This window comes from Phacochoerus africanus, chromosome 12 (genome assembly GCF_016906955.1).
Source record: "Phacochoerus africanus isolate WHEZ1 chromosome 12, ROS_Pafr_v1, whole genome shotgun sequence".
NCBI lineage: Eukaryota > Metazoa > Chordata > Mammalia > Artiodactyla > Suidae > Phacochoerus > Phacochoerus africanus.
In genome coordinates, this window is record NC_062555.1 from 55654484 (window position 1) to 55676755 (window position 22272).

Consider the following 22272-nt stretch of genomic DNA (forward strand, 5'->3'; position numbering starts at 1 on the left):
CCCCACACCGCCAGTATTGTAGGTTCCATCAAGAAAGCAGTGGTTTTATTGACTTTCACTCTGCCTGTGTGTTCCTCTTGGATGGAAGAGAGGCCAGGGATATGGGACGTTGCCCTGACCTCAGCCTCGCCGTGTTGAATTCCCAAACTAGATTCACTGTCTGAGATTTCCTTTCATCTTCCTAGTGGTGGAGTCTGTGTTGAGTCCACTGATTCCTGTGTCTTGTGTTTTTCTCTTTCTTAGAGAAACAGTGGAAGCCTATACACTTATAAACTGTAGACTGCAGGCCATGTTCAAATAACCTCTCTTTTTACTCCATTCACTCCCATCTTTCTGCGCAAACTATACTCCCGGACCTAAGCCTAAATTCTTCTCTTTCTTAGTATCTTGTTAAAAGCAACAAGGAACAGTCAACTCCCCTCCCCCCACAATATTCTAAGTTTTTACAGACAGTTCCCCTTCAGGTTGTAGCTAAGTCATGTGGTTTTCCTTCTGTGGCAATACAAGAGACAATTTTACCAAATGTTTGCCATAGAGTAACAAGGGTCAACAGCTTCCCAGCCTGTCCAGGAACCTTCTCTATCAAACCTTTGCCACCCTGTTGATGACTATTAAAAGGAACTGGACCTTTGCCTGGCTCAGACACCTGCCAGGCCTTACCTTTCATAGGATCTCCTTCCAGTGATGTGGCTCTTGCATCATCTAAGTGGACATGATAACCAGTTTGCTATTATGTGCTCAAGGTCCCCTAGTCACCAATAAGGTTCAAATTTCTTTTAAGCAAGGAAAACAACAAAACAGAGGGACCCAGCAGCTCACTGCTTCCCTGTCTACTTCTCCTAGCCTTTCTGAGGACGACACAGAGGGCAAACCTTAATCTTATGCAATTCCCACATGTGTGAGCTGCACTGTTTTGGACTCATAGAGGTTCCTTTTATCTTTATTGGCTTTGAGGAGACAGTCAAACTTTCTCCTGGGTAAGCTCTGTGGTTCTACACAGCCAGCAGACTAGGCTTCAGGCCCAGAGCACCCTGGAGGCCACATGTGGTTTCCTGGACAAATACTTTAAAACAAATTCCCTGGCTTTTCTTCAAAATTACTGAGATGACAGGCAGCTGCCACCCACGCAGTAAGATGGTGTCCAGCACTAACACGAAGGCCTTATAGGGTATGGGTGGTAAAAACAATGGTGAGTTAGGCTTCAAAGTAGAACATTATCTTAGACTTTCGATCACTCTCTTGCTGTATCATTAAACTGCTGTAGTTCTTTTGTAATGCACCCAAAGCTTTTCAAAAAACACTTTGACACACCCTTTGGGGATTTAAAATACAAGTAGTAAAGTTTAAAGACTCTGTTTCTTCTAAGTGGATTTTATAATTTAAAAAATAAGAATGTGCCAAGATTCCAAGTCTTCAAAATTTCTAGTTATTTCAGTATTAGCCAAACAAGTTGATGGCAGTTGACCCTTATACTTACAAAAAAAAATTAGATAAAATGCAAATTTTTCAAAAAGTAAAAATGTAAGCCAAGGGCCTTAAAGAGAATAGTCCTCTTTGTAAAAAATGTGTTATTCTAACATCATTTAGCCCTGTGTTTCTAATATTATCACGTAAGTTTATTTTAAGTGATTATCTGGCATTGATTCATCATTTGATGCTTTGGGTATTTTTTAGGACTCAGATATTTTTCATGTAAATGGCACTTAATTTTAGTGATTGTTTAGATTGATATTTTTTTTGGCCACACCCACAACATATGGAAGTTCCCAGGCCAGGGATCAAATCCAAGCCGCAGCTGTGGCAGTGCCGTATCCTTAACTCACTGCATCACAATAGGAACTCCTAGATATTTTATTATTACGATCCCTTTAAATACACATAAGCTAATTAAGATAGATTTTTTTAAAGAACAATTTTAAATTGTGACGTTCTTTTAAAAGTCACATTAGAATTCACATGTTCAAAATAGTTTACTCAAATGTTTCAGAGAAAAATAATTCCAAAATTATTATATTTGCTAACCAATATTTTTATGGGGTTTTATGTAGTATGACTTTTTTTACCCCCCTTCCATCTCACATGTTGAATGTTTCTGTTGATCTTAAGATCATATTTTGCTTATTCATCCTTCTCACATACCCATATCTCACTAAATCTAAGATATCATCATAAATAAAATGTATCATTTTATGTACCACTAAGAAAAAAAACTCTTAACAATCTGTCACAATGGGAGTTCCTGTCGTGGTTCAGCAGAAATGAATCCAACTAGGAACCATGAGGTTGCAGGTTCAGTCCTTGGCCTCAGTGGATTAAGGATCTGGTGTTGCCATGAGCTGTGGTGTAGGTCACAGATGAGGCTCGGATCTGGCGTTGCTATGGTATAGGCCGGCAGCTGTAGCTCTGATTAAACCCCTAGCCTGGGACCTTCCATATATTGTGGGTGCGGCCCTAAAAAGCAAAATAAATAAATAAATAAACTGTCACAATGCTTTCTTATCACTCAGAATTTTTATTTTATACTAGGTGAAAGAGTTCTTTTCAACTTTAGATAGATTTTTTTCCCCTATGTATCCATATGTGATAGAAGGTTAAGGTAATCCTAAAATGTTTTTACATTCAGAACTAGACTAGTCTTTATCACTTTTCTATGCAGAACTGTCAGTGTTTATTCTTAGCATTTTCTGTAGGCCATCAGGAGTGTTTCATACAAGAGGACTCCAGTGTTGTCTCTGAGATTTTATTCCAGGCTACTGACTCCTCTTCTGCAAGTTATGATGATATTGTTCTTTCCTCCAATGACAGTCGTCTCCTTCAACTAATATCAAATGTTGCCACTCTGCTCTGTTTCTGTGCCTTTCTGTACACACAAAGACTTTTCATTTCTGGGACAAATAGTGCTATAATCCCTTGTAAGTGTCAATTAAACTCAACATAGGTAGAGCTAACAGTGGACAAAACTCAGTTGAAGTGACGATGACCAAGTATGCTGATGTGTGTATGATGAAACATCACAACTGCCACCTGGTTCGTAGTGACTTTGCGATACCATGAATTCTAAGGCAGACTCATTTCAGAGATGTTTGAATGTGAAAAATATGCATCTTAAAATAAATGTAGTAGCAGCTCTTCTACTAAAACATTCTACCACTTCACCAATGTTACCTTTCTCTTAAAAATTTGGCTCAAATCCAGCTCATTGTGGACGCCTCTATGATTATCACACCACTCGGTGCATCGCACTGCCCTCAGAACCCTGTGTATCCCCTTAAGCAGTTGTATATCACATTTGCTCTCTCTTTCTGATTAAATCCTTAGGAACCAGCCTATAAGAGTCCTCTTTGATAGTGCTTAGCATGGCTTTCAGCTGAGAGCTGGAGTGATGCCCTCCTGGGAAATTAGAGCAGAATAAAAAAGCAGTAGGCATGAAAATGCCCACTTTGATGGTAGCTTAGCAAAATTAGAGTCTGATCGTTGGATGTGCAAATATTTTCCCTTATATTATAACTCTTATCCTCCCTCTGTAACACCTGCCTACTATCCACAGACTCTTGGATTTGACTCCCAACCAATGTTTAATTTGTGTAGCTTTGGTATTTGTGTGGAAATTTACTACCATGATTACTCTACCATCTAATGGGGAAAAAGTTTGGTTCCTATGGTAACCGTTGTAGAACAGTGCATACTTACTGTACTTCTAAAATATGCAATCCGTCCTTATGGGAATATACATCATCTTGAAAAGATTTTTCCCCCTTCAATAAACATTGATTGTTCCCCACTTCCACCTGATTTCAGAATAAAATAAAACTGTGTTTGTAAGAATTGCTAAGGAAGAGCTTGAGGAAATGAGAACCATGGATGGATCTGGCCCCTGCAGCTGTCATGGGAGAGCGGCACAGTCCTCCAGTGGTTTCTGGGAACACATGCCCAATCCCTGTCCAGCTGTATTTCTCTCAGACTCTTTCTATTTTCCATGCATCATCATGTTTGCTATGTGGGGATGTTGCTATGCAAAAATGATATAAAAGAATAGGTTCTTTTTATTAAGGCAATCAAGCTTAGCAAATGCAAGTTGAGGATGATGCAGAAGTTTCTCAGAAAAATTTTAGAATTCCTTGGGGAATGATCTAAAAGTGCTCATGATAAGAAAGGATAAATGTCGGTAATGGCCTAATATGTCATTCCACATGATAAAATTAATCAGTTCCAGGGGTTTTTGTAACTACTGATAGCACTTAAACCACAGTTTTGAAAAGGGCTCTTATATTTTTACAAACAAAAAACTTTCTCCATCTTTTTTCTTCAAATTCATTAGCCTCTATGAATTTTTTCCTTTAAAAATTATATACTATGATCTTAAGGAGTTCCCTTTGTGGCTCAGAGGTTAACAGATCTGACTGGGATCCATGAGGATGCAGGTTCAATCCCTGGCCTCGCTCAGTGGGTTAAGGATCCAGTGTTGCCATGAGTTGTGTTGTAGGTCGCAGACACGGCTCAGATCCTGTGTTGCTATGGCTGTGGTGTAGGCTGTTGGCTACAGCTCCGATTTGACCCCTAGCCTGGGAACTTCCATATGCTGCAGGTGTGGCCCTTAAAAAAAAAAAAATTTATGCTATGATCTTATTAAAGCAAAGACACAAATACATCAGGACTACAATGTTTAGTATTTGGTAAAAAAGATGGAATTGTGGTCTCCTTTTCATTTTATCTTCCTTTTTGTGTGTGTGAATTTTTCTCCAGAGCTTACTTATAGAAATATATCTATGGATTCTGCAGTCCTGTGATAGACATATAGAAGGGGAATTATGAAAAATGTTCACAGTATCTTAAGCATATAACCCCCATCCTCAGCAAATATGACTTCTAGACTACAGTGAAGAAGGCAGCAGTCCCTGTGTACAGGCCAACCCTGAGTAAGATACAGGATTCCTAGGTGATGTTTTGGGTTTCCAAACATCCTAGGCCCTCATCCATATGTGACAGTGTCTGAAATTCCACCAACCTGTCTTACCGGGTATTTCTCAGTTGGATTATCCAAACAGGTAGAAGTGGCCCAACCGAAGGAGTCAGAAGGCACATAAGGGAGTAGGACAGCATAGGGGACTGAGACAAGCCATAGGTGTGCAGTCACATCACTCAAGGCAGGTCCAGGTATGGCAGCTCTGGGGGACCTCAGATGGCAAAGGGTGTTATGAAGAATGCTAGCTGCTTGATGAGTGAAGGGGTGTCAGCATCTGGGTGAGGAGGCTGGTGGAGGACATCGAAGGCTTTTCCTGCTTTTGCCCTGTTGGTTCTGCAAGACCTCACGTTTTTGCCGACTTACACCTCATGAGCAGGAGCACCTCAGAACGGCTCAGCTTATGCTTTGTTTTCCTTGTTTGTCAGCCCTGGAAAAGGATTGTTGTCCGAGACAAAGGAAACAGAGTTCTTCTTCCTCTTGGGCCTGAGAAAGCCCTGCTTCCTGGATTTGGATGAGAAAGAAGAGGGAATGGGAGCCCAAGATCTTGATAGCACATGGGTTTTAAAAATCTACCAGGTAATAACATTTTCCACCAATGTTTCTCACTCTTTTGGTGTCCCAGTGGTGACACAGCCAATAGCCAGAAATACCAGAAGCCTGGTTAAAATCTTGAAAAAAATTATGTATTGTTTGACTATATTTTCTTATATCTTTAGGCTGCAGCTAATTCTTTCAGTTTTGGATGTGTGAAGTCATAATTATTTGGTCAGCTGAGATATACATGTAACACAGATATATATGTTTATAGATATTTTGCACACATGTAATGATACCTATAGGTGTCATTACTATGCAAATAGGGCATAAAGGAGAGTCAGATCAGAGACCGCTGAAACATCTCTCATAAAATTGTTGTTCAAAGATCCAAATGTAAAAGTAGGCAAAGAATAATGCATTGAGAAAAAGGAAGACTTAACTAAAGGAAAAAAAGACATAGCATTCATGATCTTCCACGCCCTTGCCCCGTGGAGGTTATTCTCCTTTGCAGGAGCCCAAGACTTTCATCATTTCTGGGGATGGCATCCCTCAAAGGCAGACCAGGTGGTACCAGCTGCACATGATGAAAGAAATCACATGGTTTCATTGTGTAAAATAATGACAGAGGAATGGGAGGTCCAGACCAGCTGGATCCACCTCTGCCACTTTTTCAAGCATGTGTGGTGCGTACACACACATGTGTGCGCTGCAGAAAAGAAGATAGAAGCTCTGAATTTGTGAAGGCAGAAACTGAACCTGGTACCCACAGAATCTAAAATCTTTGTGATGGTGGGCAAAGCAGCAGGTCTTGCTCATTGTGAGAACAAGTACATTACAAGGTTACAAGTGATGCTGTGTTTCCGTAGTGGTTACCACATTCGCCTCACAAGATTACATGTACATGTGTTCGTTAAATTAGGCCAACAAAAAGCTGAGGTGTTATATGACTTTTCAAAGCCATGAATAGCCCATAAAGATATTGCCATATTTTCTTCTCTAAAGTAGTAATAATAGGTAACAAATAAAGGCAGTTACCAAGTTCTGTATTGTTCTAAAGGCTTAACTGCAACTCAGGGATCGTAATAACCTTACGATTATGGTCAAGTATGATTATCCTCCTCTCCTAGTGCTAAGGAAACCAAGACACAGAGGTTAGGTAATTATTCAAGATCTCACCATTCCTGACCGGCAGCGGCAGTGCTGATGGGGGAGAGTGTGGATGCCCATGAGAGAGGCATACACTCAGGCACCTGAAGAGTAAATGATGGTCACCTCACAAAGATTTCTCTTAATCTCTAGCATCTTTCTTGTACCATAGTCCATCCACTTTAATGCTTGTATAAGTGGAGTGGCACACTGTAACACAATGAGATTGCATAATGGAAAAGGGACCCCAGGAACTGGGCTGGAAGCATAGGCTACTCAGTCAGTGCTGGAAAGTGCCTCAGAAGGTGCCCAGAAAAAGCCTTAAGACACTGCGAGAAAAAATGGAAGGAAACCGGAAGGTGTTACTGTCTACCTGCTTTCAAAGTTAATGAGAAAGTTGCACATAGCACTTGCATAGGTCTCTACCAGCCACTTAAGTATTACAAACTTTGCGTGTTTCATTTTTCTTCTCTAACTACAAAGGTAGCATAGATGCCAGTATGCAAATGGCCTAAGAGTCATGTTCAAGTTTCGTATACTATTTTCTACATATGAGGAGGAGGTTCCAATTCATACTTCCTTTGGACTATGTTTGACACTTATTCCAGAGGAAGCCTGCGAATCTAAACGTATTCTGGGCAGAATATTCTTACAGGCATCCTCTTTGAAGTCAGTGTCCAAAAATCGTCACAATCAAAAGCAAAGGTAACTCATAGTCTCTTCCAGTTAGATCTCTTGTTCTAAAGTTTTCATGTCCAGACTCACAGTAAACCTTTTATCAGAAGATTCAGATCCCTGGGAGTTGCGTAGTGTTCCAAGGTATACAACCTGCACTAAAAAATGCCAGAAGTGAGACTTAAGTTTCATGTGGTCATGCACCTGCAGAATTAGTTTCATCATTTTGTATTGGATAATGTCACATATCAAGTCTTTAAATGTAGCAGGTGTATCGGCTTGCTGATGGCTGTGTTGCTCATTAGTGAACGAGGAAAGAGAAGCAATCAGTGTTGTTCCAGAAAAACAAAAACAAAAACAAAAACAAAAAAAAAACCCCAAAGGTACAGGTTCAGGTTCAGGCAAGACAGAATTTTCCAGTAATTAGAACTTCTCAAAAATGAGGTTGGGTTGCCTGCAAAGTGCTGAGTAACCATCAGTAAAAGCATCCTGACTGTAGGACAGGCATCCTCGCTGGACCAGATGACCTCTGTTTTCCTCCTGCCCCACTGCTGAGACTTTGGTGATTATTTTCGCAGAGAATCTGACTTTTTATACTCATAGACATCTAAGCATTTGGAAATTTACCAAAACTGTTTTGAGTAGTAAGAAATTGAAAGAGCACTCAGTTAATTAATGAAGCTTGCAATCTTAGTTTTTGTGGGGTTTTTTTGGTGCTTTTTTTGGGTTGTTTTTTTGTCTTTTTGTCTCTATAGGGCTGCTCATGCAGCATACAGAGGTTCCCAGGCTAGGGGTCTAATTGGAGCTGTAGCTGCTGACCTATGCCACAGCCACAGCAACACAGGATCCGAGCCGTGTCTGCGACCTACACCACAGGTCACGGCAACACGGGATCCTTAACCCACTGAGCGAGGCCAGGGATTGAACCCGCAACCTCATGGTTCCTAGTCGGATTCGTCTCCGTTGCCCCACAACGGGAACTCCACAATCTTAGTTTTCTAAAACCCTGCATAAATGCTGGCAAGCTCTGTGCAGTGCTGGGACTTAGAATCAGGGCTGGGCAAGTATGTGTGGGCTGTGGTCCTGTGGGCCTGGGTGTGTGCAAGGAATAGATACAGCAGAGAGGAGGGAAGGGAAAGGGGGAAAAGTAGAATAGTACAAGTGACAGTAATCCTAATACAAAGGTGGTCACATATAATCACATCAGAGAATCATGACTGTCCTCATTTTCACATGGAGGAACTGACTCTCATGGTTGTGAGTCCCAAGGTCACGTGGTAAGTGGCAGAGGCTGGGCACAGACTGCAGTGCTGTGACTCCTGATTTGGTTTGCCCACCATAGCAGGTGGGCTCATCTACGTAGTGTCTTGCTCAGCCTAGCACGTGTGGCTCTGTATTAAAGACAGGTCTAACAAGACAGTCTCACTTCTGAATTTTGCCATGAGCCTCACGAATTTAAAATAAATACTTCAGAGAGTCTTAAGTAGGCTGCTCAGCCTCCCCCTGAAACTTACCTTTCTTTATATGAGATGGAAATAATATTAATGAACCCTAGAAATTTATTAATATTATAAACTCAAATTCCTATTTTGAAGGACTAAGAGAAAATGGAAAATGATTGTCTATAATAAAAAGAAAGTGTAGAGGGGAGTTCCTCTCATGGCTCAGTGGTTAACGAATCCAACTAGGAACCATGAGGTTGTGGGTTCGGTCCCTGCCCTTGCTCAGTGGGTTAAGGATCCAGCCTTGCTGTGAGCTGTGGTGTAGGTTGCAGACTCGGCTTGGATCCCGTGTTGCTGTGGCTCTGGCGTAGGCTGGTGGCAACAGCTCCGATTGGACCCCTGGGAACCTCCATATGCTGTGGGAGCGGCCCAAGAAATGGCAAAAAAGACAAAAAAAAAAAAAGAAAGAAAGAAAGTGTAGAAACCCAAGTTTTAGTTTTGCTTTTTGATCTGAACTTTGATATATGTTTTTCTATGTTTGAAACATAATCAGTGTTTTATGTTCAGTTATGTTTTTCTAGTCCATGAAAGAAAGAAAAAACCCTCACACTGTTCCATAGAGGGAGGGCTATAGATGAATTGGCAGTGGGTCTTCTGGCTGTCAGACAAACCTTTTCCTTTATCTCTTCAGAATAAAGTAGAAATAGTTGAGACCAGCATAAGATCTGTTACTCTAGGACAGTGATTCCTAACTGGAAATTATTTTGTCCGTTCCTCCCCTCCAGAGGGACATTTAACACTTTTTGTAGATATTTTTATTGTCACAACTGGGAGTGGTATTGGCTTCTAGTAGGTAAAAATCAAGGATGCTGCTAAACATCATAGAAGGCACTGAACAGCTATAACAAAAAAGACTTACTGGCCCAAAATGTCCTTTTGCTAAGGCTGAAAAATCCTGGTCTAAGAGCAGGTAAAATGCATGGCAGTTTATGTACCTGGGCACCCCCACTGGCAAAACCTTCTGGGCCTCCAAACCTAGGGAATCTCAGTACAGTGGTGTTGCCTAGAGCTTTGCACAGGTGGACAGGGAACATGTTCCCTGTATTCCCCATTAATCTTCAAGTTCATGAACTGGGCTTAGATAATTGTTTCCACTGCCTTTTTTCTCTATGTTTCTCATTATGCTAAGGCAAACGGGATATTCAGGGTTTTTTTGCTTGCATATTGTTTTACAGCATTTTTCATGGTTTGATTTTAGGCCAGAGTTTTCCTTTTTCTTTTTGTTTTTTTTAACAAGAAGAAGAAAATGTGGCAGATTTGGAAAAAACCTTTTAAAATGTCTAATCTCTCTAAGAACAATCATTGGAAACTCATATTTCAGGTGTTCCAAATTAACCCAAAATAGTTTCAGAACAACTGCTCAAATGACAATTTCAGTAATCGTTCTCAATATTAATCATCTTTAAAATTCTGCTATTTTTAAAAACTCAATCTACTCAATTAGACAACTGAATTGAATCTTAGAAGTATGCCAAAAGCAAGAACTCAGAAACCCAAACTAGTTTTAAGACTTAAAAAAGAAATGTTGAAAAAGAATGTAGAAAGGTCACATGTAACAACAACAACAAATAGTAATATAAAAGGTAATAGCGGAGTTCCCATCATGGCTTGGCAGAAATGAATCTGACTAGGAGTCATGAGGACGCAGGTTCAATCCCTGGCCTTGCTCAGTGGGTTAAGGATCTGGCATTGCCATGAGCTGTGGTATAGGTCGAAGACAGGGCTTGGATCCCACATTTCTGTGGCTGTGGTATTGGCCAGCAGCTGTAGCTCTGATTTGACCCCTAGCCTGGGAACCTCCATGTGCCTTGGGTATGGCCTTAGAAAGCAAAAAGAAAAAGAAAAAAAAAAAGGTAATAGGACTTGACTATCAAGGTAAAAAGGTAATGAGTACAGAGTTCAGGTATGATATTTATGATTTTTGAGACAGTCTGTCTGTGTCACTTAAGCTTTGGCAAAATCCCCAGAGCCACAGAGAAGCCTGAGTCATCTCTCATTTTTTTATGCTCTGTAAAAGGTGACCTGGGTGTATATTCTGTGACCGATTGTGCCGAATATGCTGAAAGCCTATGAATAAAAAGCCAATGACATCAATCCTAGAGTGAGAAAGAAATTATATCCTGGTTATGCATTTGGTCTTATTATACAAACTAGATTTTTTCTGGCCTCCTGTTCCTTTAAATGATCTTAAAGACCTGTTGAAAATTTCTCATCTCCTTGACTTTTAGCATTATTTGCTCTGTGTGGATTTGGTTTGAACCAAAGAGAATCTGAAGGTTATTTCTCAAGCCAAGAGACAAACTCAGATAATGATGAAATTGGCCTGAGCTTCAAGATCAAATGGATCATGAGGAATTCCCAGTATGGCTCAGTGGAAACGAATCTCACTAACATCCATGAGGACGTAGGTTAGATCCCTGGCCTCGCTCAGTGGGTTAAGGATCTGGCATTGCCATCAGCTTTGGTGTAGGTCGCAGATTCGGCTTGGATCCAGTGTTGCTGTGGCTGTAGTTTAGGCCAGTAGCTACAGCTTCAGTTCAACCCCTAACCTGGGAATTTCCATATTGCTGCAGATGCACCCCTAAAAAAAGACCAAAAAAAAAAAAAAGATAGTTTTGCTGAGCTAAGAAACAGTGGAGAATTTGAGGTAAAGTGAGTGCTAGAGTAAGAAAGCCACAGACCACAGTAACCAAATAGCATCTAAAATAGCCTGTAGAGGAGTTCCCTTGTGGTACAGTAGGTTACGTATCCGGTGCTGTCTGCAGCAGCTCAGGTCGCTGCTGTGGCACAGGTTCAAACCCTGGCCCAGGAACTTCCACATGCCATAGGCGCTGCCAAAATAAATAAATAAATAAAATGGCCTGTAGAAACAGAACTGGCCTCACCCCCATACTAATGCAGTGCCCACTTCTGCACTGGGGGACAGCTTTTCACTAGAAAACTTTCCTCAATTGCTCCTTACGGAGAAACTTAGAAAAAATATTAAGTGACTTTTTTTATATGATTCATTTATATTTGTCCCTTAGCTGTAGGTTATAAATACTGAGAATATCAGTGTATTTATGTTTGATGGAATCTTATTTGAAGTATATTCATTAATTTTGAAGTTAGCTTTTATTGTTGTCCTTCATATTCCAAACATGAAGAGCATTAAATCAAGCTTTTTTTCTCTCTAATGTAAAATAAAAAATAGTAAAGCCATAAATAAAAAAATAGACCTTTTAATTAACTCAGAATCCATCTCTGTTTGTATTAATTATACAAAGGCTTTTCTTATGGCTTGCTTTTTTTACATATACAACATATATACATATATATATACACACACATATATAAATTATATATATATATATATAAAGTTGGTAATACAGCAAATATAATTTCATGGAAAGTGTTAGCTCATTTACATAAGAAACTTCATTGATTATAGGTTTATTTATTTAAAATTTTTTAACTTATCTGTTTATCGGTGCAGAAATTCTAACTGACTAGGAATTCCGTTGAAAATTATTCTTGTTTAATAACAGATAAAGATACTTGGCACTCTGAACACATGATTTTATTTAAGGCTCACAATTACCCTAAGAAGTAAGAACAAACATTATCTTCATTGAACAGATGCAGAAAATAAGGCAAAGAAGTTAAGAAACTTGCCCAAGGTCAGGTGGTAGGTGGTGGAGTGTGATTTTAAAGCTGAGTCTGCCTGACTGGGAGCCAAAGCCTCCGAGTACCATAAACTTTTCATTAGTCTAGATATTATTTTATGGACTACAGCAATAAAAGCACATTGTCTTAAAGTAGTCTATAGTTAAGAATTAGTCACAAATTCAAACTGACTTTTCTTATTAGTTCCAATTACTCAGCTTTTAACATATGTTAGCTAATACCCTTCCCTCAAACCTCAAAGTGTTTTTGCAGTAAAATTTTATCCATGTTCAGTTAAAAATCCATGAAATTTACTATAATTTTCCATTGAAGAAAGACATTAATATTGCAAGCTAAATTTAGAACTATATATCAAAAGCCTTAAAATATTTACACCCTATAACTTAGAAATTCCATTTCTAGAGAATTTATCCTACAGAAATAGTTAAAATACCTATAATTTTTATTACACACAGTTATATATTTTATAAAAATAAAATTTTCTACAAAATTTGGAAGTAATTAAAAAATATTGAGGAATGGTTAAGTAAATGATGGCATTGCCATTTCAAGTGATATTTATAAGGAGTTTATTATACTATGGAAAAACATTTGTGTTATACATTTATTTTATTTAGAGTGTGAAGTATAAAAGCAGGATATTATAACTAGCCATTTAGACACCACTGTGTAAGATAAACTTTCTAGAACCGCAAAATTGGAGAAGACCAACGATGTTTAAAATGCCTTTATACTGTACTTCTATTTTTCTATATTTTCCAATTTAAATAATTTTAAATTTATACTAATTTTAAAATTTAAGAACACATTTTAATTTTTTTTTAAGTTATAGGCCATTAAGATGGTTGAAGGAGAGGTCCCCCGCCTGTATCTGCCACAGCAACAATAATTTGGTAATTATCCTCAGACAAAGTGCCTTTGTGGGAACTTTAGATTCAGGTAGGAGGTTGTGAAACCCTGGTAGAGCCCAAGACCAAGGAGGGCCGTTTTAAGAAGGCAGGCCCACACCCAGGTAGCAGGCCACTGACTGTGGTCCCAACCATGCCCAGAAAGAGCCTCTTCTCCCTATGGACTTGTTTGGGCCAGCCAACAGCATTATCCATCAAGGGACACAGGAGGAGACCTGGCCCACGAACCTCAGTCCTAGCTGTAGACCCTGAAGTGACTTGTGAGCCAGCTCCAGTCCCTCTCAGCCAGGAATGATCCTGCTCAGAGACCCAAAGGGGGACATGCCTGTCAGGGACCCTGGAGAGAGGCCCATCAACCTTGGTCTGATGGCAGAGGTCTTGCCCACCCAAGGACCTTGTAGGAGACGTGGTCCTTCATGTCTCCAGTGGCAGGCCCCCTGACTGGTTTGATTACAGATCTGGAAGCAGCCCTGTGACCTGCCTCCCATCCTGCTTAGCCATGGTCCAGGGGCAGCTGGACTCACCCAGGAACCTAGCAGGAGGCATACCCATCCATGCTCCTGGAAGCAGGCCTGCAGACTTCAATTCCAGCTGTGGACCATACAGCAGCCTTTTATCTCAGTTCCAGCCACTCTAAGCCATGGTCCAGAGTAATCCTGCATGCTCAGGGATCTGACCAGTTATCCAGCAGGATCTCTCCCAGAAACCTGGTAGAAGACACCCCTGTATCTGTACATGACAGCAGGCCAGCTCTCTGCAGACCCAATACAGACCCTGAAGTGGACTCTTGTCCCAGCACCAGCCCTACTGACCAAGGTCCTAGAGTCATCTACTTAGAGACCAAACAGGATCCATGCCCACCTAAGCTCATGGTAAAAAAGGCTTGCCAAAATCACAAACACCACTATGGACCCAGCAGTTGCCACATGACTCAGTTCCAGTCTTGCTTTATTGCAATCCTGGAGGCAATCCCACTAAACAACACACCCCTGAACAACCAATGGATCAAAGAAGGAATCAAAAAGTATCTTGACAAATGAAAATGGGAATAAAACATACCAAAGCTAATGAGATGCAGTAAAATCAGTTCTAAGAGGAAATTTTTCAATGATAAATGTCTACATTAAGAAAAAAGAAAGATCTCAAATAAACAACCTAACTTTATACTTACAGGAACAACAACAACAAAAAGAACAATCAGCCTTAAGGTAGCTCAAGGAAGGAAATTGCAAGGAAGAACATAAATAAATAAGAGACCAGAAGGAGTTCCCTGGTGACCTAGCAATTAAGGATCCAGTGTTGTAATTGCTGTTGTGAAGGTTCAATCAGTAGCCCAGGAACTTCTTTCTGCATGCCACAGGTGCACCCAAAAAAAAAAAAAAGAAACACCAGAAAAACAGTAGAACAGAGCTATAAAACTATGAGTTATTTTTTTGAAAAGATTAACAAAATTAGCAAACTTTTACCTAGACAAACCAACAAAAAAGAATAAATTAATATAAATAAAATAATTTTGTAATAAAATAGAAATGCAATTATAAATGAAAGAGCAGACATTATAACTGATACCACAAAAGTATAAAGGACCGTAGGCGCCTACTATGAACAATTATATGCAATAAATTAGACAACTTAGAAGAAATGGATAAATTCCTGGAAACATATATCTATCAAGATTGAATCATGAAGAAATAGAAAATCTGAACCATCCAATAATGAGTAAGGAGTTGAAGCAGTAATCAAAAATCTCCCAACAAAGAAAAGCCCACAATGGTGAAAGTTTCACCATTTCATGGTAGTAAATTCTACCAAACTTTTGCTGAAGAGTTAATGTCAATCCTTTCCAGACTCTTCTAAAAAATTAAAGAGATGGAAATACTTCCAGACTCTTGTTATGAGGCCAGCATTACCCTCATACCAAAGCTAAATAAGGACAGTACAAAAAAAATTTAAAAACCAGTATATCTGATGAAGATAGAATCAAAAATCCTCAGCAAAACACTAGCAAACCAAATGCAACAGCATATTAAAAGGATCATACATCACAATCAAGTGAGTTTATGCCTGAGATGCAAAGATGGTTCAATATACACAAGTCAAATATGATATACTCCATTTGCAGGATAAAGGAAAAAAAACATGTGATCATCTCAATAGATGGAGAAAAAGTATTTGACAAAGTTCACCCTCCTTTCCTTATAAAAAACTCTCAACAAATTAAGAATAGAAGGAATGTGCCTCAACATGCATAGAGGCCGTATATGACAAAGCCCACAACTAGTAACATCATACTCAGTGGTAAAAACCTGAAAGCTTATCCTCCAAGATCAAGAAAAATGTTCCCACTCTCACCACTTCTATTCAACATACTGCTGAACATCTTAGCCAGAGTAGGTAAGACAAAGAAATAACAGCCACCTAACTCAGAAAGAAAGAAAAACTGTCTCTCTTTGTAGATGGCATGATATTATACACAGGAAATGCTAAAAACCAAGAGATTGTTAGAGCTAATAAATTCAGTGAAGTTGCAGGATACAAAATCGACATACAGAAATCAACTATGTTTCCATGCAGTAACATTGGACTATCTGAAAAAGAAATGAAAAAAACAATCCCATAAAATAACACCAAAAAGAGTAAAATATTTAGGAACAAATTTAACCAATGAGGTGAAAAAAAAATGTGAACACTAAAAACTATAAGACATTGATGAAAGAAATTGAAGAAGACATAAATAAATGGAAAGATATCATTAGTTCATGAATTGGAAGAATTAATATCGTTAAAATGTTCAGACTACCCAAGGCAACCTATAGATTCAATGCAATCTTTATCAAAATATGAAATACCTATAACTATATCTAATGAAATGTAATATATATAATGCAATATCATATATTATCCATTATTTATATTATGTATTCCCTTATATATTATATACAATATATCCTATTGTATATATTTTTTATTTCATATATAGTGGTATATTATTCAGCCATAAAAGAGAAGGAAATCCTCCTTTTTATGACAAGATGGATGCATCTGAAGAACAGTATGCCTGATGAAATAAGACAGACACAGGAAAACAAATCCTGTATACTCCCACCTCAACTCTAAACTACAACCCAGAACCTGGCAAGAACTGGATCAGGTCCTGGGATATGGCCAGTGGATGTTGTACATCACTCTGATCTGAAGAGAACCCATGTTCAGCCAAGAGAGTAAACAGCTCAGTTCCCATTCCATTTGGTCCTTAGTCTTCCTACAATACCAGCAGAAATTTCATCAGCTAAGGAGGTCTCCTTGGTGTATTTGTGTATGTCTGAAGTGGGCATCTTTCCATTAGAAACTCAACACTGGCTGAGGCACCAATTAATTTTGCATAAGCTGTCACAGCACCCTGAGATGCTAATCCATTCATTCACAACCACAAGGTATTGTGTTAGGGTCACGTACATGACTTGTGCCTCCAGCCCTGTGGATTTGTTTAGTCCTTAGCCTCTACTTCCTGCAGCTGTGTCCTCTCAATGACTACTTTATGGTGGCCAAGAGAGTTGAGGTCGGCTGCCAGGACTCTGAGATCTGGAGGAACACATGGACACATTATTCCTTTACTCTGAAGCTCTCCAATTCCTGTTCCGGTCAGATGGGGAGATAGTGGGGGGATATCTCTCCAGCAGCCCAACACATACTGTCGATGATATTCCTCATGCCTAACATTATTGCAAAAGAAAAGACTTAAATTTACCCTCCCTGTGTTCTTCAGCAGAAGGTTAATTACCAAGGAAAGTGTAATAGTGCAAAACATAATTCCGAATGTAGCTCCTGGGTTTCTTTGTAGGATTTGCTATGGAGCCATTGTTTCTTTTACTGTAAGAGTAACACATTGGATCCAGTCTGCTTCACACAAGAGGCCAGGAAAGAGGGCTTATTATGCTAACCGAATACTGATTAGGCTTTTGCTTAAGTTGTTTTGTGTTGTAATTATTTGCAACTATACTTTTTCCTGTATTTATATAGAGGGGAAAAAAAATGCCTCAAAAATAGTGGGATTCTTACTTACCCTGAAATCGGAATGAAAGTATCTTGCCTCTTTCTTTCTTTCTTTCTTTCTTTCTTTCTTTCTTTCTTTCTTTCTTTCTTTCTTTCTTTCTTTCTTTCTTTTCTTGTACTTGTAACATTTGCAAAGGGTTTTGTTCAGCACTAAGAAAAATCAAAATATCATCATCATTATTACTGGCGTTTGTTCACAATGGATTTCATCCAGACTCTAACCAGTGACTGTGTGACTAACAATCTGAGTCACCGAGTTTCACATGTTTATATATTTCAACATAATTCCCAGGCTGAGCATTTTTTTGTTTATCTTCATGTTTCAGGACTCAAAAAAAAAAAAAAAAATGCCCTGCTGGATTGCCAATCAGTCACTCAGTGGAATGACTGGCTCTGAATAACTCAATATATAGATTGAATCACTCCTTCAGTAACAGATTAATATTGGCAAAAGTTCTACCAAACTGTCAAAAGGTTAGTATATACTTTCAGGACCAAAGTCTAGACATAAATGTTTGTTTTCACCATGGTAGTGATACTAGATAATTTCAGAATTTAAAATATGGGAAACTCCAACTAAAAGGAGATCAAGAGAATGATAGAAAATACAAGCATTATTTACTGGTTATTAACTTTGTAAAGATATATGTCTTTATCCTCAATGGCGTATCAAAAAGGCACAATCTGAGCTAACATATCCTTTTTAAGGGAGATTCCACTATGTGAATAATTTTATCTTTTTTTTTTTGTCTTTTTTTCTGTTGTTATTGTTGTTGTTGTTGTTGCTATTTCTTGGGCCGCTCCCGCGGCATATGGAGGTTCCCAGGCTAGGGGTTGAATCGGAGCTGTAGCCACCGGCCTATACCAGAGCCACAGCAACGCGGGATCCGAGCTGCGTCTGCAACCTACACCACAGCTCACGGCAACGCTGGATCGTTAACCCACTGAGCAAGGGCAGGGATGGAACCCGCAACCTCATGGTTCCTAGTCGGATTCGTTAACCACTGCGCCACGACGGGAACTCCTAATTTTATCTTTTTACTGATTCCATTCTCATACCAGTCCCACCTTGTCCCTAGATTATAACTGTCCCTGATTGGTCACCCTAAACCTATCTTAAAAAGGCAATTATCCTGTCATTTTCCCATAAGAAACTTTACAAACATTTGGTCATATATTGTCACAGCATCTCAAATTAATAACACCTTACGGTTTTATAGCATTTTTCAAAGTATTCTCTTGCATGTTTTCTCATCTTAATCTCATCTTTATATGCAGTAGAGCAGAACTGTACTGTCCCTCTTATTGACGAGAAAATTGAGGCCCCTTTTTTTTTTGGTTGCTGAGAGAATTTTAATCATCAGGAACAAAATAGAATTCTATAGATCGTGGGGAGTTTGTTTTTAAACAGTTCAACCTTAACGCAATGATGGTCTGTCTATCTTTTAATTGCTCTTTCCAGGCCATAACATTCAAACTTGCCATTAATATTAATAGCATCTTAATTGATGTAATTGGCTTAGCCTCACTGGCTAAAGTCATATGGATTATTACTAGAAAAATCCAAATCCTAGACTAAAGCCACTGCGCTAGACATGTAACAGAAATTTCAGATTTAAAAAGAATTTTTGCCTTTAAGTCCTCATACGCAAGATTGAGAGTGAAGCCTGGACACATGAGTTGTTATTCTTGGGTATTGGTTCTTGCAAATGCTATTTGTGACATCAAATATATACTGTATTACATTAATGCTGTCCAAATTACAGAAGAATAATTAGATCACACAAAATGCTATGAATATATAAAAAGATAAAATGAATTCAACTTAAATGATTTGTGCATCATTGTTTGCTTTATAGGATGCCCTATATGGATCTCTATAGGATGTTCTTGACTGCATTCATAAGGTTCCTGTTGTCATTCAAGTAAGTGGGTTTTTATTCATTGTGAACCTATTGGTTTTACATTATATTAACAGCCTTTCTAAGGAAAGAAGATGTATCTACCATTTCCCACAGTTCCCACCGTTGTTGCTTTTTGACTTCTATAGAGCAACTACATCTGTAACTTTGACATTTGTAACTTTTGTGTTCCTTAAGACCCAGTGTACACTCTGAGCCTCTTATGGGTAAATGTGAATTTGCATCTTTAAGGCATGGTTGGCAACCTCTGCCTCATTCTCTTGGGTGCCTTAGCAGCACAGACTTCTGAGTCTGAACACACAGCTTCTCCACCAGAATGTGTGGAGTAGGGAAGTGGCTGGCTACCCAAGAGTCTTCTGAACCCTAAAGTTTGATCATCAGTTTTCAGTTCCTGGAACTCAGGTTGTGAAGATGCTTCCTGGGCTCAGTCTTTAGCAATGAAAATAGCAGATGGCCCCTCACCTGTGAGAAAAGAGATGAGTGAGACTATAAAAATTGCCCCAGACAAGGACATCTGACAGTTACTGAGAGAAAACGTTTACCTGAGCAAGAAACACTTTCACTCGGTTTATGGGAGCCAATCTGCAAGCACAGCGCCTAGTTTCAGCGATCCAAGGAGCTGCCCGCCTTCCCCGTGCTGTCACTTCCGACAGGGTAACGACAAACAGGGCTGAGCACAGCCACGTCTGGTTTTTGCAACCCGGGGCGACATTAACTGATTGATAACCATTTCCCCCTCGAATCAAGCAAATCAGCATTTCACTCCCTGCCTTGTGCCAGAACCCACAGATGAACAACATAGAGGTCCGAGTCGGAGACCCGCCCTCAGCTCGGGGCTTCCCACCAGAGCAGAGCTGCAAAGGATGAGGCGAGCTTGCAGAGACCAGGCGATGAATACATATAAAGGGAAAGCAGGGCCCTTGAGGAATGGACAAAGAACCGGGAGGGACCCTCAGTCGGGGGAAGGCTGGGATCAGGGTTGAATTAACAAAAGATTCAAGGGAGGCTTTTTAATCGGCAGCTCTAAACTGCTCTAAACTGCAGCCTGAGAAAATCAAAATTTGACCGTTTGTTCTTACAAAAGTGGTAAAATAGATAATGAGTAAAAAATCTTTTTTTCGCGCCGAAAGCGGTAAAGGAAAGCCCCTATTTCCAAGTCCTAATCCTGTAACCGCGGGCGTGGTTCAGGGATGGGCCACCGCACGGCTCTTTCAAACCCCTGGCTGGGCAGTTCGAGGACTTAAAGAACACATCTTAGTTTCGCCCGCAGCCGTACTTCGAGAATATCCCATACCGCAGACTCTTTCGTAGATGGACTTGGGATAAAGAGCGCCTACAAGTCAGCAGGAAGGATTCAAGGACCTCGTTAGCCTGAAAGCTGGGACGACAGACAGGGAGTCAGGGGACCTGGGTGCCCTTTCTGTTTCTGTAAAAGCCCAGCCGCGGGCAGCCTGGGTCTCCCGAGTCCCCGCGGGGCGCGGGGCAGAAGGCGGGATGCGGAGCACGCAGGCAGGCGGTGGCCGCAGGGGAGGCGCGCGGGCGCCCGGGGCCAGCGCTCAGGTGGAGCGCGCGCCGCTCGGCAGCTGCGCCCCCGCCCCGGGCCCCGCATCCCCGCCCCGCGTTCGAGAACCGGCCCCAGTTGGCGGCGCCGGCCGAGGCGCTGGAGCCGCGCCAGTCGTGGGGTCGTCCGCGCGCCGTGGCTTTCCCGCCCGCGGTACCGAGGCGGGGCGGGGCGGCCACATCCCACCCCTCCCCCTCCCGGCCCGTCACCCTCCAGGCTTCTTCCCGCGCCTTCTTTCCTTCCCGCTTTCCCCGGAGAAACATGGCCGGGAGCAGTGAGGAGGCGCCAGACTACGGGCGAGGCGTGGTGGTAAATGCAAACTCCGATTTCGGGCCGAGTCGCGCGCTCCCCGCGCCTTCCCCTCCCCTCCCTTCCTGGCACCCCCCTCCCCCCGCCTTTTCGATTAAACGCCAGAAATGCATTCGGGAGAGGGCGGCCACGGCTTTGTTCTTCCCTCCGGCGGGATCGCTTCCATCCTCCAACCCACCCCCACCCCGAGCCCAATCTGACCCCACATTTAACATCCCTTCACCCCGTGTTGTCAGTGTCCTCTCCGCCTCCGCCAGGAATCCGCCAGCATTAAGCCTGTGTGGTGCCGGGTCCCCCTCCTGCTGGCCACAGGAGTCACCTCTGGGAGCCGGGCAGGTCTGTGAAGACCCCTGCGGGCCGCTCTTGTGGGACTCCTTCCTATTGTACTCCCCCCTGACTCTTCCAGTGTAGGCTTCACGTTTTGTTTCCAGAAAGGATACTGAGGATTCTCTAGAGCAGCTAGGAAATAAAGTAGCTCTAGTGGACGGAGTTTGAGCTTTGAAACCTGGGCTCAGACTCCTTTCTGTGGGACCTCTGCACGAGCTCTAGCTCGGTCGGGACACGCTAGCGCCCCTGGAGCAAGCGCCAGTTTCTGCAAGAGGAAAGCACAGCACGCTGGGCCTGTGGGGCCAGCTGGAGAGGATGATTGTAGGGTGTCTAAAAGTGTGGCGGGTGAGAGCATGTAGGATGCTGGGGTCCCAGACCAGAGGCTTTTTATCCCTGGGAACCGCTCATAGTCAGTCATCACCCGGTGAGCAGCCATCTCTCAGTGTCCTGGATTCCAGTCACGGCTTGCCCTGTGGCCCGCTGGCTTCTGCTCGGAAGAGAATGGTTTCAGTGGACGGTGGTGGTTTTAATGTGTCAGGTTTAAAGTGAACCGATGGTGAGGGGTGGTGGGTGGGGCTAACTTGCTACGTGAAGAGTCTTTGTTTTGAGATCAGCCTGTGATGCACAGATAATCTGTGGCTGGGACAGGACTAGAGGAATAGGAAGTTTGGATTTGGAAAGCCCTCACTCTCACCGCCCTGTT

General features: G+C 41.2%; 2 protein-coding genes and 1 long non-coding RNA gene across 4 annotated transcripts in view; 2 read left to right on the plus strand and 1 right to left on the minus strand.

Moving 5' to 3' along the window:
* ENKUR (enkurin, TRPC channel interacting protein) overlaps window positions 1-5540 on the plus strand; it is a 40533-nt gene extending 34993 nt beyond the window's left edge. Inside the window, exon 5 of the mRNA XM_047754504.1 lies at window positions 5389-5540. Within this exon, the coding sequence (XP_047610460.1) occupies window positions 5389-5478 (90 nt within the window). The 3' untranslated portion in view covers window positions 5479-5540. The remainder of the gene's footprint in view (window positions 1-5388) is intronic.
* Window positions 5015-20959, minus strand: LOC125112369 (uncharacterized). Its single transcript, XR_007131129.1, has 3 exons — window positions 19915-20959; window positions 17461-17600; window positions 5015-5464 (listed from the first exon to the last, which is right to left on the minus strand). It is a non-coding gene; the product is annotated as an uncharacterized LOC125112369 (long non-coding RNA).
* PRTFDC1 (phosphoribosyl transferase domain containing 1) overlaps window positions 17790-22272 on the plus strand; it is a 95995-nt gene continuing 91512 nt past the window's right edge. Inside the window, exons 1-2 of one of the 2 annotated variants that reach the window (XM_047754508.1) lie at window positions 17790-17924; window positions 19310-19375. Coding sequence is in view for 1 of the 2 variants with exons in the window: in XM_047754507.1 (XP_047610463.1) it covers window positions 21195-21242 (48 nt within the window). In the remaining variant the exon portion in view is untranslated. Of the gene's footprint in view, window positions 17925-19309; window positions 19376-21136; window positions 21243-22272 lie in introns of those variants that run through there. The other variant, XM_047754507.1, reaches the window with a different exon arrangement.